Source organism: Ascaphus truei, chromosome 1, assembly GCF_040206685.1.
Source record: "Ascaphus truei isolate aAscTru1 chromosome 1, aAscTru1.hap1, whole genome shotgun sequence".
Taxonomy (NCBI): domain Eukaryota; kingdom Metazoa; phylum Chordata; class Amphibia; order Anura; family Ascaphidae; genus Ascaphus; species Ascaphus truei.
In genome coordinates this window covers 31,398,387-31,414,672 of record NC_134483.1, presented here as the reverse complement: position 1 = coordinate 31,414,672, position 16,286 = coordinate 31,398,387, and the positions used below count along the sequence as shown (strand labels likewise).

General features: G+C 44.8%; 1 protein-coding gene across 4 annotated transcripts in view; it reads left to right on the top strand.

The window, feature by feature from the left end:
• The window catches only part of ST8SIA5 (ST8 alpha-N-acetyl-neuraminide alpha-2,8-sialyltransferase 5), a 112,952-nt gene that overhangs the window by 50,965 nt on the left and 45,701 nt on the right, over positions 1–16,286 (top strand). The window contains exons 2-3 of one of the 4 annotated variants that reach the window (XM_075585703.1): positions 5,240–5,347; positions 15,420–15,446. The exons of 1 other annotated variant lie outside the window; for it this stretch is intronic. In XM_075585703.1, coding sequence (XP_075441818.1) covers positions 5,240–5,347; positions 15,420–15,446 — 135 coding nt within the window. The remainder of the gene's footprint in view (positions 1–5,239; positions 5,348–15,419; positions 15,447–16,286) is intronic. 2 more of the 4 variants (XM_075585717.1, XM_075585711.1) reach the window with 2 other exon arrangements.

Below are 16,286 nucleotides of genomic sequence, written 5' to 3'. Positions count from 1 at the left end.
CGAGGCAACTACCCACATCAGACATCCATCCACAGTAATGGGCAACAGTCCTATTAGGCAAATGTACCTAATAGGACTTTTTCCCACCGAAAAGCATAAAAACAAACATAAAAGAAAGAAAGAAAAATATACATTGCAATACATAATGATATAATAAATACAAAGCTATTGATTTGGCACTGTGCCTAACTAACCCCTTCATTACCGTGGCGGTTATTAAAGCATTGCATGGCTATGCTTTATTACTCACTAAGATGGGGAAGGGGTGATATCCCTTGGTAACTACGGGCATCAAACGGATTAATGGTATTTCTATCATAGGATCGCGATGTGGGGTCAATTAATGCATTTATTAACGGCCGCTTTAATTCTCGCATCGCGATTTTGCCCGAATATCGCACCTGGTAAAATTATTACTGTGATGTTGATGTGTACCAGCGTAACGTCGCAGTAATAATGCTCGTCTTTTTTTTTTTTTACCGAGTGCGATATTAACTCCACTTTAACGGACTTTGATGTATCCGGCCTCAAGACTCTTACATTCACGTAAAACTTAGCGCAAATGAGTAAATCTGTGTCTTAATACCCATAAAATTCTATGAATGCAGGAAAATGCTACAGTATGTAAGGTGAACATTACGATTCTGAGGAGTAGATTGTTTGTTTTATTTTCCTTTTTAAGCAATTTGTATATGTACAGATGTAGCCGGTGTTTTCACTCCATTCTTGTGTGCGGTTGATTCAAAACAATGGCCGCTTCTCCCGCTGGGGCATTGTATACATATGTCCTGCTGCAGTGCGCCATGGGTGGTAATTTACGTTGTCAACATCTGTCATTTAATTCCAATATTACTGGAAAGTACAGTAAAGCACTTATACCACAGGGCCGGTTTTACAATTTTCCCGCCCATAGCACGTATCTTCTGCCACCCCGTCCTCCTCCTCTCGCAGCGTTCCGACGTCATGTGTTGACGCATTTCCATGACGCATTGTCATAGCAACATGTCACCACGTGACATGGCGGCGGCGTTTGACGCTGCAAAAGGAAGAGGGCGACGTTGCAGGAGAAGGTAAGAGACCTTTGCCGGGGGAGAGCGTGGGACCTCTGTAATCGGTGTAATTGTTGTGGGGAATACAGCGGGGCCTCTAACCGCAGCACCGGCCCCTGCGAGATTTGCCGCCCCAGGCCCAGTAGGCCACTACCTTCTCGTCCAGAGGGGCTCATTCACAATATACAACATCTCTTAGCTACAAGTGCAGAGACCAGAAGTGCACAGCAGCAACGAAGAGGGTTATCAAACTAGCCTGGAACACTTTACGTTGTAAAGCAATGCAGAGAATGACTACATATTTCCATTTAATATCCATATTTTCCATTTCTTCTAGTTTGAGAATAGAGACCCACAAAAGCATTAGCCGCAGCTGTTCCCACTTTTCTACCTTCAGTCTCTTTTTGCTTCTCGAACACGTGGAGAAACCTTTGAACGCATAAAATACAGTCACTCCATTTTTAGCTAGTGTGTGCAGCTACCAATCCCAAACAAAACCAACATGGCGGTCCTGGCAAACAGCTATGTATATAAACTTCATTTTAAGCTTATGGTTTCTTTGTTTTTTTTTTTGTTTTTTAAAGAGAAATAGTGATGATATTGGAAATGTTTATAGATATGTATTCAACTATTATACATCTTTATGCTGCAACATTCTCTTCCATAGGAGTTTGAGTTTTTGAAGCAATATTTCAAATTTAGGGTTATTTAGGCCTAGGTTCGCTATGCTGATAGACAACGTAGGGTCTTTTTTTTTTTTTTTTAAATACGCCAAAGCGGATGTTCGAGCTGTTTTTGGCTAAAAACACGCAATTGAAGTCTATGGGGCTTTTCAGATGAAAACAACCCAAACGGCCACTTCAGTACTTACAGTATATAATTAGCCCCTTAACCTCCGAATGGATGAACCTATACTCCCTGTGGTGAATATACATGTGAAACCGCCTGGGATACTTCATATAAAAATTTAAATGTTATATACAAATTTAAACACGTAAAATGATTGACGTGTGTAATTCTCAGGCCCCTCACCATGTGGAACATACCACAGGTTAGTCTATTTGGAGGTAAATACGTCAGCGTGGCCCCTCATTTTCTGTCTCTCTCTCTCTTGTTGGTGGAAGTCATCAAAGTGTGATCCGGCATGTGGACTCGATCCGGCGGTGACTGCCATTCCAGTCTCTCTCTTGCGCTAACACCAAGAATTACATTATCTTTAATAATAAAATATGATGATATTAAACCTATGCTAATTAGCTCAAAAACAGGCTTTTTTTTTTGCATGTGACTAGCTAAGTGGGTAAAGCATATCCTCCGGGAAAATAATGGTGTTTCCTGTTTTTTTGGAGAAAAAAAACTCCCACACATTTCCAGAAAGCTCTAACACCGGAACCCACCACATATATATATATTTGCGTCAAAAGGAGGGCTACTGAGCGCGGCAAATGTATAGATCAAAAGACAAAGATACCCAATGCTACATCCAATGTGACAAAATACAGCTCAACCCCTTTATAGCGCGGTCCTCGGGGGCCGCACTAAATGGTAGCCGCACGCAAGATTGAGAGGAGGTGGAGTGAGGCGCCGGCAGCCCTGCGCGATCCCCCAGCAGCCACCGTACTTCCCCCAGCAGCTCCGCACCAATCCCCCCCCCAGCAGCTCTGCACCAATCCCCCCCCCAGCAGCTCCGCACCAATCCCCCCCCCCCAGCAGCTCCGTACCAATCCCCCCCAGCAGCTCCGTACCAATCCCCCCCAGCAGCTCCGCACCAATCCCCCCCCCAGCAGCTCCGCACCAATCCCCCCCCAGCAGCTCCGCACCAATCCCCCCCCAGCAGCTCCGCACCAATCCCCCCCCCCAGCAGCTCCGCACCAATCCCCCCCCAGCAGCTCCGCACCAATCCCCCCCAGCAGCTCCGCACCAATCCCCCCAGCAGCTCCGCACCAATCCCCCCCCAGCAGCTCCGCACCAACCCCCCCCCTCAGCAGCTCCACACCGATTCCCCCCCCAGCAACTCCGCACCAATCCCCTCCTCAGCAGCTCCGCACCAATCCCCCCAGCAGCTCCGCACCAATCCCCCCCCAGCAGCTCCGCACTAATCCCCCCCTCAGCAGCTCCGCACCAATCCCCCCCCTCAGCAGCTCCACACTGATTCCCCCCCCAGCAGCTCTGCACCAATCCCCCCCCCAGCAGCTCCGCACCAATCCCCCCCCAGCAGCTCCACACCAATCCCCCCCCAGCAGCTCCGCACCAATCCCCCCCCTCAGCAGCTCCGCACCAATCCCCCACCAGCAGCTCCACACCAATCCCCCCCCAGCAGCTCCACACCAATCCCCTCCCAGCAGCTCCGCACCAATCCCCCCCAGCAGCTCCGCACCAATCCCCCCCTAGCAGCTCTGCACCAATCCCCCCCCCACCAGCTCCGCACCAATCCCCCCCGAGCAGCTCCGCACCAATCCCCCCCCCAGCAGCTCCGCACCAATCCCCCCCAGCAGCTCCGCACCAATCCCCCCCAGCAGCTCCGCACCAATCCCCCCCCAGCAGCTCCGCACCAATCCCCCCCCTCAGGAGCTCCGCACCAATCCCCCCCCCCAGCAGCTCTGCACCAATCCGCCCCCCAGCAGCTCTGCACCAATCCCCCCCTCAGCAGCTCCGCACCAATCCCCCCCCTCAGCAGCTCCACACCGATTCCCCCCCAGCAGCTCCGCACCAATCCCCCCCCCAGCAGCTCCGCACCAATCCCCCCCCAGCAGCTCTGCACCAATCCCCCCCCAGCAGCTCCGCACCAATCCCCCCCCTCAGCAGCTCTGCACCAATCCCCCCCAGCAGCTCCGCACCAATCCCCCCCCAGCAGCTCCACACCAATCCCCCCCCAGCAGCTCCGCACCAATCCCCCCCCCAGCAGCTCCACACCAATCCCCCCCCAGCAGCTCCACACCAATCCCCCCCCAGCAGCTCCGCACCAATCCCCCCCCGCAGCAGCTCCACACCGATTCCCCCCCCAGCAGCTCCGCACCAATCCCCCCCCACAGCAGCACCGCACCAATCCCCCCCAGCAGCTCTGCACCAATCCCCCCCCCCAGCAGCTCCGCACCGATTCCCCCTCCAGCAGCTCCACACCGATTCCCCCTCCAGCAGCTCCACACCGATTCCCCCTCCAGCAGCTCCACACCGATTCCCCCTCCAGCAGCTCCGCACCGATCCCCCCCTAGCAGCTCCGCACCAATCCCCCCCAGCCCCGCACCGATCCCCCCCCCAGCAGCTCCGCACCAATCCCCCCCAGCCCCGTACCGATCCCACCCAGCAGCCCCGCACCGATCCCACCCAGCAGCCCCACAATGTCCCCAGCAGCCATGACACCAGAGATAGGGGTGTAGGGGGGACTGTGTGTGTGTTGGTGCTGTCTGTGTGTGCTGTGAGTGTGTGCTGTGTGTGCTGAATGTGCTGTGTGTGTGCTGGTGCTGAGTGTGTGCAGTGTGTGCAGTAAAAAAAAATATTATTTTTTTAATATTCGGGGTCCACGCTCAAATCGCGTTATAAGCGGATCCGCGTTATAGCGGATGGGGTTGAGCTGTACATAGTTAAATACTTCAATGTTAGTATAGAATACTATGTATAGTTAGTATAGAATACTAACATTGAAGTTTAAGTATGTATTTTGTCACATTGGCTGTAGCATTGGGTAGCGTTGTCTGTTGTTATAACCGGGTTGTTTGCACTGACTTGGCAGAACTTGGTGAATCAGACCAGGGGAGGCCAACTCCTGTCCTCAAGGGCTACCAACAGGTCAGGATATCCCTGATTCAGCACAGGAGGTGCAGTCTTCGGCTGAGCTACTAATTAATCAGCCTGTGCTGAAGCAGGGATATCCCGAAATCCTGGCTCTTGAGGACTGGAGGTGGCCAACCCTGATCTAGACCTTTAAATTGTAAGCTCTTCTGGTTAGGTGACCCCCCACCACCCCACCCCAATTGTTTACTTTTATACCTGATGCACATTATTGCTGAGTATATTACTGTTACTTTATAAATTATACATACATTTGGGGGGTGGGGGGGGGAGGAGAAACCCGGCAGTTCTGTTTATGCTTAGAAAACAATGTCGTCTTTTTTTTACCACATGATGTCATTTTTGAGAACACAATAGCAGAACCGCGAAACCCAATATAAACTGCCTCCTTTTCTTATTAGAGGTCTGCAGTTTAGCTGGCAGAATGGAGAGGAGTTGGGAAATTGGACCGGGATCTTTAATTTCACGGATGACGGAGCAGTGAAGACTGGGAGTGACGCAGGCGGCAGGTACAGACGCACACAGAATGACAATGGATGGGAGAGCACAATAGCTGATGCAGTGCACTTTATCACGGACACGCCAGAGCGTACAGTCTGTATATTATCAGCTGTTGGGCATTTGAATAGCACATAAGAAAATGCATGGCTTTTTCAGTTACTCAGTATTTGCTGTAATTAAACATATGTTGGTATCTGGCATGGGTAGAGTGTAGAGTACAGAATATCCAGGCACACTGAATTGCTGCACTGTGTGCCACATTGCTGTTGCTCTCCTTGTCCGCATCTGTTGTCATTGCCTGAAAGCCTATAGGGTAGTTCTCCTATACAGGAAGATATATTTGCAGCGGCTGCAGATATTACGTTGGCGAAGGGAAAAGTTTAACTGCTCCTCCCAACAACACTGCAAAAAGCGACAACATACAAATCCATAACTGGGAAGACAACTATGTCCCCAATCAAAGAAGGGTGCATGTCCTGTAGATGTTCCAGTCATAACCCCCCCCCCCCAAAAAAAATATGTATTGTGAAGAAAGAAAAAACCCAGCAGCACACAATAAATTAAAGCACAAATAAAGTGTAGTGAACAAACAATACGATGTACTGTAATTTAATTTTTTGTTCGTTACATTTTATTTTTGCGTTCATTTTATTATGCGCTGCTGTTTCATTGGAATATACAGTCTGATATTTGAGGGGTTACATGTCTCCTTTAAAAAGTAGCGCACTGCAGTGCATTGTAATGCTGAGTATATCTGATGAAGTAATATTGCTGAAATGAATATACTGTTGGTATTACTGAAAAGGACTGGGGGGGGGGGGGTGTTATGGAGAGGAAATTGTTAGCATTGTGTGGAATCCATCTTGTCTTTGTGTGTGTTATATGTTAGTATGCGTGTTGATGCAAGAGTGAACTTTGCTCCAGAGGGGGTGGGTATGGACTGTGCCTTGTTGCTCAAACACTCAAGTATTTTGATCAGCTAAAAGGAACCAGTTTTGGGTAGATGATTTGATCGTTGGAGTCAGTCTGAGATAGATAAGAAGACCTGTAACTTGATTGGTTTAGAAGAGGATTATATTATTAGAAGAGGTTTAATGATGTCATTATGTTCTGAGTAGTAACCCATGTTAAACAAAGGAATCTAAAATGTATTTAAAGCCTGCTCGGACCCTTACCTGGCAGAGTGTCTAATGGACAACTTTCATGTATGATCATACTCCGTGCTGTACGAGCAGGCAATAAACTTCTCATTATCAAGCGAACCCGTGTTTGTGAGTTTGCTAACATCGACACATCCGTGCACGGTAAGACGAGAGCTGGGAGTTTGATAGCAGTTAGATGGGCATCAGGGTTTAGCCAAACGTGTTGCAGGTTTCACACCTCCGGAATCGGACGTGTGGCCACGGCCATCTTGCCGCAACCAAGTCTCCGCTGGCATTTTGCCGCCGAGGGACCCTTCGCTGCTGCTGCTCCGCCGCTAGGACACATGGACGCCGGCCGCTTTTGCCAATAAGGTAAGTTAATTTAAGGAGGTTTAGTGTTTCGGGTAGGGGGTTAAGGATACAGGTTTTAGGGTTAGGGTAAGAGGTTATGGTTTTTAGGATAAGGGTTTAGGGTAAGGGGTTAGGGTAAGGATTTAGGGTAAGGGTTAGGGTAACGGATATTAGGGTAAGGGATTTAATGTTTTTAGGGAATGGGTTTAGGGTAAGGGCTTGGGGTAAGGGGTTAAGGTTTTTGAAGTAGGGGTAGCGTAAGTATTAGGGGTTAAGATTAGGGTTTTATTAGGGTAAGGGGTTTAGGAAAGGGTTTAGGGTAAGGGGTTAGGATTACGGATTTTAGAGTAAGGATTTATGGTAGGGGATTAGGCTAACGGATATTAGGGTAAGGGGTTAATGTTTTTATGGTAAGGGCTTGGGGTAAGAGGTTAAGGTTTTTGAAGTAGGGGGTAGCGTTAGTATTAGGGGTTAAGATTAGGGTAAGGGGTAAGGTTACTGGTTTACCTTGGCGGCGAAGCGGCCAGCGGAGAGATGTCCCAGCGGCGTGGTGAGTGACGGCTAAACGCCACCAAATGTCCTAGACCGTCCCACCTCTGTATAGTCAGTTAGAGATGTGTAGTCGGGATTAATATTACTTTTTATGGCAACAACACATCCCCACATAAGTGAGAAACCACCTATATAAGCAAAACGTTTCATAAAAATAGCCAGTGCCTGCCCCCCACAAATCCACCCCCCCCCCCCGCCTAAATGTGTGGCCGGACAAAAAGCTATCAAGCTCAGCTGATAATACCAAAAAATATATAATAATGTATAAATTATAAAATATACATTTAAAATAAAATAAATAATTTTAGCATACCATGCAGGAATCAAGCCCATGGCCCTTCAAACACTAGTAGTGTTTCTGTAGCTGCTACACCATCAGGGGTGATTGGAGACAGACATTTCAAATATGGTTTTACCTAGTTGATACACTATGGTTCACAAATAGGAACTACCCACACCTTGCATAGTGTGTTAATCATTTAAAAACACACACACACACACACACACACACACACACACACACACACACACACACACACACACACACACACACACACACACACACACACACACACACACACACACACACACACACTGATATGGATACAAATATACAGATAGAAAACAAATGGGAAAGAAAAAAGTGAAAATAGATTTATCAATAAAACCTTTAGTAGTATCAAAAAGCTTGTTGAGGATGGATAGCTAGTGTAACAAAAAGTATGTTATATTGGCTACACATATATTGTTGTGAAAGACAAAAATATCGTAGAATCACAACAAATAACAACACAGTGTGGCCACTGGCTAAGAGGAACACCGCGTATATATTGGTATTATATTAAAACGCTCTCAAATGTTTACACAAAAAGAATATAAGTCACCCAATGCTGATATTGTTATAAACTAGAAAAAACGTAAGAATGGCAACAGATGGTATTATAAGCATGACAATATAAAGTCAGGAGTGTCCCCATGGATAGTTAATTGATAGGGAGTTTTATAAAAGGTCAGTATCAGGAATGTAGATAAAGACCTTAAAGTTGTAAAAAACATCAATGATATCGATAATATCAACAACAGTAAATCATTGGGCATATGAGTGTGTATGCAAAATTAATAACTGACTGCATAGAATACAATATAAGTATAGAAAAGGTCAATAGTGCACACACAACGAATCAATAAATTGAATACCGACATGGGAGACACAGAGAGGATATACATAATCTATAATTTTAAACATGTTCAACTATAGAAAATATTTAAGATCCCATTCAGAATTTAACCCCTTCGGCATAAGAGTGTCCAATGAAAAAATCCAATAAGCCTCTCTTTTATAAAGAACATTTGTTCTACAGTATCACCTCCTCGTGTGTGCATTTTGACATGCTCTATATGGCAACACACTTGAAATTGGTACGGGACCTTGACTGACATATACTGAAATGCTTAGAAACGGGGTGTATCTGATCCTTTTTCAAAATACGTCTCATATGCTCCATGATGCAAAGTTTAAAGGGTCTAGTGGTAACACCTATATATCTTTTGTTGAACCCACAAATCAACATATAAACGACAAAATCGGTGTTGCACGTAATAAATGACAGAATATTGAATGTCGGGGAGCGGCTCAGAAAAATGACACTGATTTTGACCCTCCATATTTCATCGCACAGTTCAGCAACCAGGCGAATGCCATTAAATTCATTATCAAAAAACATTGGCTTATTCTTTCCACAGAATCACTTCTACGAGGAATTGTATCAACAGACCCCAGATTTGTGTTTAGGAAATCTCAAACACTTGGAAATATTGTATCTCCAAGTACATGCTGAAATCAGATAAACAACTCAAATCAAGAGATTTCTGTCCAACACTTATGGGCTGTTTTCCCTGTGGCCGTTGCAAAATTTGTAAACATATATTGAGAACTGAAGTGTTCGATAATATGGAGGGAACCAAAATATTCAATATTCTGTCATTTATTACGTGCAACCACTTTCCAACAAACTAAGGTTACCGAACCAGTAAGTACCTGACCTTCGTTCCATGAGTATACTCCCGGGGTTTGCTATCTGGGAGCATCTTTTTACATACTACATCGTTTTGTGTCTGTACACTTATCTTTAGCACCACGCAAGTTTGTCATTGCAGTATATGTACTATACTATTTATTTATATGGAGTACTATATACTCATGGATTGTTTGGGGAATAGGGGGTCCCCTATAGTCTCCGTGACACCCACTGACTATTTCTTTAGGATTACACTAATTATATTGTGGTGCTGTCCGATCCATCTATTAGACATTAAAAATAACGTTCTTCCAAGCCTAGTGGAGCTACACAAAATGTACAATAAAAGTATTAAGATGCTTATTTTGTCTTCAGGAATCGAGAGAATAGAATGTGTAATATCATTGCATTCCCACAACAATCTCACTGAAATATATTATTAATCATTGCAACTTCTGCTTCTTTGTGAATAGCACAAGCCGGTCTTTCTGTAAGTAAGAGGATTCCACAATGGTTGCTGCGGAGGGTTGGGAGATGTCTGACCTGCTCAGCTGATCCCCCCCCCTTGCAGCTGCTTGGCCTGGGACAGGAGGGTTGATGTTTTCACCCCCCACCCACTCTCCCCATTGTAGTTGCCACTGCTGTTATATCTCTGTGCAAATATGTCCAGTTACTTTTGGAGTTTGCAGAATTTCATTTGACAAAAATTTTCAGATAATTTCAGTGGTTCTGTTAATCTTCCAAGTTATCCAGGATTGAATGAATATTGGAGATTGAAAAGAAACCCCCTGTCCCTCATAACTACTATATAGCAAACTGGAGAACAGAAAAAGGACTCGGGTTACTGAAACATGCTTCTGGTATTTATAGCTGGCAAGTGTTAAAATCCTCGTCAGACTAAAGGAGTGCCGAGTGTTCATAGAAAAGGGTTTGCAGAGAGGTGCAGGTCAGACACAATGCAATAATACAGGGGAGCTCAAACTGGGAAGCCTGGGGGGGTGCGAGATTTTCAGGGGGGGGGGGCGCGGAGGCTGCCGGGGGACCGCGCAAGACCTCTGTAACTTTCTCCTACCTTGTCTTCTGCGATGCGTCGCCATGGTAACCGGCGTCAAATGACCCAGTGGCGCCATTTGACACCGGAGCAGAGCGGGAATGGGAGGGAGGGGGGCACGAGCAGGGGAGGAGAGTAGGCAGGGAGTCGCAGGGGGGAAACGCTGCGCACCCCTGTAATAATAGACCCTAATCTGCCCCAGACACTTACCTGGCTAGTACTGGTACACAGTGAGGTGAAGGTGCGTATTCCAGCTTTCCTGGTAGATAGAAAGTAGCTGGTAACACTAGTGATTTGTCTTTCGGTAATACGCAGTGGGTATAATAACATATGGTAACACTGGCTGAATCTATCGCTTGGAGTGTAAAATATAGCGAACGCCTCATTTTAATGATGGGCCTCCACACACGAGTCCTGCTTCTGTGATAATATTTCTGTTTTCTCATATAGCACTAGGGCCCAGGTTCATAGAGCTCTGTCTGGGACTAAAATGAATGTATCGTTAAGTGGTAACGGGTATCATCAAAGCTCACTAAAGCAGTGTTAAGTGTGGTTTTCAGCCGTAACAGTCTTTAACTGTAATAGCTGTTAGTGCTAAGGATATGCAAAAGAAGGGTTCCCTGTGCAACCCCCTGTGTGATGCAATCAACACACTCGCACTGCCCCATGGCAGGTGCCTCTCCAGTGTGCTATGGACATGTGACTGGTGATGGACATAATAGCAGCCAATGACAAAGGCTGTGGAAGAGATGGGACTAAGAGGGAGATGAGCCTTTAAGAGGAGGCGGCTGTGACAGATGAGATCAGATCTGCACAAGCCTGAATACATTCGATCGAGAGCTGCCTGAGTGACAGGAGTACTCGTGGCGAGGGAACCAACGGATCCACACCGGGGAGCTGCAGGACGGAGTGATCACGGTCAAAGTGGAACCCTAAGGACTGCAATTAAAGTGGTACCGAAGCAGTATAGGCCTGCAACACTTGAGTGCACTAAGAGCTCCCACGGTGTGCTGGCACCATCACAAAGCCAATATAAGCAGGATTGGGTGGCTCGCTCAACTAACACTGATACACACCCGCGCAGCGTTACTGTTTAATGTTATTATATGTGTATGCCGAATGCAGTGATCCTTTGTCAAAACAGCATCATTAGAATCTGCCATCATTTACTTTGATATCTTTTAGCTTTAATGTCTGGACAGCTGGTAAAATGTGCTGCCCTTCAGCTAAAAAGCATTCACATTCCTGTGTTTCCTGGAAATTACCTCCTAGAGCCATCATCTAATAAAAGAGTTTACAGAAGGGCTTTTAAATGTGTACGCAAACAGTTTGCATTTCTTTGCACTGGACCACTCCAAAACCAGACTTCATTTCCCAGGAAGGAAGGAAATGCCGATAGATTTGTGTTGCTTTCAGAGTTAGGCACATTATTCAGAACCATTTGAGGTGGCAATAACATTTAGATACGGTAGAAAAAAAACCCAATATCGTTTCATTGTTATCTACAGCAGCTGCAATTTCCAGATATGCACTGGCAGTGAAGCGCAGAACGCGCGCATGCGTGTGTGTGTGTGTGTGCGTGTGCGAGTGCTCTGATTGAGGTGTTTGTGACGCTGATAGCTGCGCTTTGCTGCAGTGCATGAATTGTCCTTCACATCGACCCGCACAAGACGTAGATCATAACCGAGTCTTTTTCGCATTGACTCAGCTTAGAAGGAGCAGACGTTTGTGTCATCTCAAACCAGGAGTATTTAATCAATGGGGGAAAAAAAGGATAACTGCGGCGATTTAAGGGATAAACCTGCTTAATACTCCCCATTAGAATGATAGGCAAATATAGCCTCCTCTTTGGGGATTACTATTTCAGTGAAGGGGTTAACAGTCTTAATGGGTTTACTCTGTGGGATCACTCAGGTTCTTCACCTCCCCATCATGTGATGTAGAATGACTAAGCAGCAGGGATTGCCACTCCCTTTTATATCTTGTGACCTGTGATGTCACTATAGGGAGTATAGAGGGTATATATAGCTTGTAGAAGCAAGTTACTTGAAGGGAATTGAACCTTTCCAAGGAAGCAGATTGAACGAATAGACTTTTGTAAACATTTCATTTTCCCACATCCCTCTACATGTTTTTCTTCAAACCAGGAATATATTAATAATAATAATAATAATGGGGAAAAAAATAGATGAAAACTATAGTGTAATAGTCCAAAACACTTGTGAGTGAATGACAACACTGTGATGTCAATGACATCATTGCATCTTATTGTCGCGTGATGTCACGCATCATGACTTCAACAAGACACTGGCGTGGCGGCCGCCTGGGACTAGTGCTACATGTGGTGGTGGGTGCGTATATAAGACAGGGGCATCCCAGGCCTGTTCAGACTCTTTACAAAAGGGCAGTGCTAGCCCAAAATGCTGAGTCTCTTTTCTAAGGTGTCCGCCTGCAATATATTTTCTATCGTCTGGTAAAGTAGAACATTTATATTCTGTCCCATATGTACATGATATTATTGGAATGACGTTTTGTATTGTATGTCTTTATTTATATAGCGCCAAAAGTGTACTCAGAGCTTCACAAAGAATACAGTACAGGGAATTATAATAATACAATAAGTGCAGCAAAATCAGACAATAGGAAAGGAAATCACTGCCCCAAAGAGCTTACAATTTAAGAGGTATGGTGGGGAATTTACAGAGACAGCAGGTGAGGGAATAAGTGCTGTTGATGGCAGTGCTTGGTCACAATGGGTGGTAGGAGTGACTGAGTGTGGGCAATAGCCATGAGTGCAGGCTATTCGGATGCTTGATTTGTGAGGCGAGTTTTAAGGTTAGTCAGTATTAAAATCAGGGTTAACACAATTTACAGGGGAAGAGATGACAGGGAGGCATGGGTGAAATCAGGTGTGTATGTCTGACTTCAGGCTTAGGGGAGATCCCCAGCAGCAGGAAGGAGTAGATAGAGTGTGGGAATAGAGGATTTGGGTGGGTGGTTTTTATTGACGGGTAAAGAAGTTGATGGGAAAGAGGTGTATAAATAGTGGTGCAGTGGGAAGTTGGAGAGAACAGAGACGTTCACAAGGGAGTGAGGAAACAGTAAACAGAAAAAGCAGTAGGGAGGGCATAATGAGATGCAGGAGGAGAGACTTCCCAGGATAGGAAGAGTACAAAGAATCACAGCTTTTGGAAAGTTAATTTCTCACAGTTGCAAAGTTGTTGTTGTGCAGAGTCCCGATCTTCCTCAAATCTTCACCTCCAAATTTAACTCCAAAATTAACTCTGCCACACACTTTAACTGGGACACTTTAAAATGTTACACACAGACAAATGGCTTCACAGCCTTTATGGATGGTCTAAAGTACTCATAAACACAGCCACTTGACTAACAATTAAGGGAGGGGTTTGCCTAATCAATTCTCAAAGACATACTGATTACATTTTAAATTCTTTAGCAATTGGTGGAAGAAATTCAGCTCAGAAACATACCAATTAATAAATTTAAAATTCTGTAGCAATGTTTTGGTGATATTTATCTTGTATTTATTTATATTTACATTGTATTTATGCTATTTTGGGATTTTCGTGATCATGACATTTTTGCTGTGATCACAGTACATCACAATGTGACTTTGTATTCATTATATCTTTTGAACATCTATTGGTGTCTTGTTCTCTTCATTTCTGACTTAAGCTCCATTTACCGTTTTATAATTATCTTATTAGGATTGAGGGACACCCTCTGAGCATTTGTCGCTTACAATGCTTCTAAATAATTTGTATTATTTCTTTTATATATACTATAATATATGTAGCCCCCTGCTAGGGACTACTAGTAGTTGAAGGGCTAAGGACCGTAGAGGGTTAACTGTGTGGGGTTTGCTGTCGATGCCAACCTCAATGTCATTAATAAACTAGTTAAAAAGCAGGGGTCCCAGTACCGATCCCTGAGGTACTCCACTCATGACCTTAGCCTAACCTGAAAATGTTCCATTTATGACAACCCTCTGTCTGTCCTCCAACCAGTTTTCAATCCAGGTGCATATATTTTTATTTAGTCTTATAGAATGTTATAAGTGGTCGATACAAAAGGTATGTATCTGACCGCCCCAGTGAGTTGTATACTGTGAGAACAGCGCATAAAAGTGCATTACTATTGTCATGCTTTAATTAGTCTTCTTATAGAGATGCCATAAGTGGTCAACACAAGATATGTATCGCCATAAGCTATATGCTGTGTGAATAGAGTATAGCAGTAAATTGCTGGCTTTATCCCATAAATTGTCTGTGAGAGACACCCTAAATATAGGCTTACAGACTTGTGTATTCTACCCAGTGATGTACCTGCTATATACCCAGAATGTATATGGTGCCGGTATTGTGTTAAAATATTTGCCAAATAAGTATGTACAGTGTTGATTACAATATGCCAAGTATTATACCAGTATGTACTGTATATTGAAAGAAATGTATAGTGCTGTCATGTTATATTATGTATCTAGGATGTATATAGTATAGCATATATGTACAGTATAGTAAGGATGTCCTGTCACCTTTATTGTTTTCAGTTAGGGAACGTGTCCTTTACAGATAGAGACCATAGTAATGCACAGAGATGGTTCTCTGACCAGAAGAGGAGCAGGCAAGTGCTCAGCCGGGAGTTCTAAGAGCAGCAACTCCGGAGCATACTAAAGGATCCTACAGTATAACTACCTCCCCAGCGTAGAAGTGAGAGCTACCAAGGGGATGACTCCTAAAGAAGTCTAAGTACCTCCCTAGTGTAGGAGTGAGAGCTACCAAGGGAAGAAGCACAGAGTAACCATATTGTTTGACGCTAGTTAATATTTATGTGAAGCCTGCCCTTGTATGTGGGGCATTATCAGCGGATGTGAATAAAGCTCTCTGTTGGTACTAATAAAAGTTCCTGGCGCTCTTCATTCTAACGTCTGCATATTTACACCCAGCCAGCACGGATCCAGAACCCTGAAAAGGTATGAGACACTGAGCACAGCCATGTAAATAGTCTATCATGATGTAAACTTATTTTCTCCCATTTTGTACCTCATGGGAGTGATGTTAATGAGTACTCATTCATTAAACTTTAAAAAACAAAAACAGATTACCAATGGTGATGGTATTTGCCCCTGCCTGATTAGTGCTATGTCTAATAATAGGGGGCAGTAAATGACAGCAGACAGCTGTTTCCCACTTTTCTTAAATCGCTCACAGAAAAGATACAGGTTACTTAGGATGTTGACATGTTCATTCTGTATATGAATTCCTTGGGCCGCACTCACCAAGATTTCGCCAAGTAACACATAATTAGCCAATTAAGCCAGGGTCCGCTATGAGTAAAGAAACCTGTTTAGATATTTATTGCTCTGAAATCATAACTGCTGTGGCCCTTGAGGACTGAGCTTGGAGCATCTACTTGTAGAAGGAGCTGCTCAGTGACTAAAGACACTTAAATAATTACGCCGAGTTTCAATCAGGGGAACCTGGTTCAATTCCCGGGGTCGGCTCCTTGCGACCTTGGGGGAGTCATTTTATCTCCCTGAACCTCAGACACCAACATATTAGATTGTAAGCTCTGCGGGTCCGGAGCTGTCTCGGCAAGAATTCCTATGTGCTGCGTCCCATGCACTAGACTGTAATTGTGACGTGCTTTGCGTCCTTTTGGGTGAAATCGCTATATTAAATGAAGTTATCATTATTACCCTGCCTTATATTAGCTCTTTCCCTGCCAGAAGGCCCAGCAATGCAATGTGTGAAAGGGTTAAATAAACTTGTTACGGTCTAGTCTGATAAAATGTATGCCTTTTCTTTACATA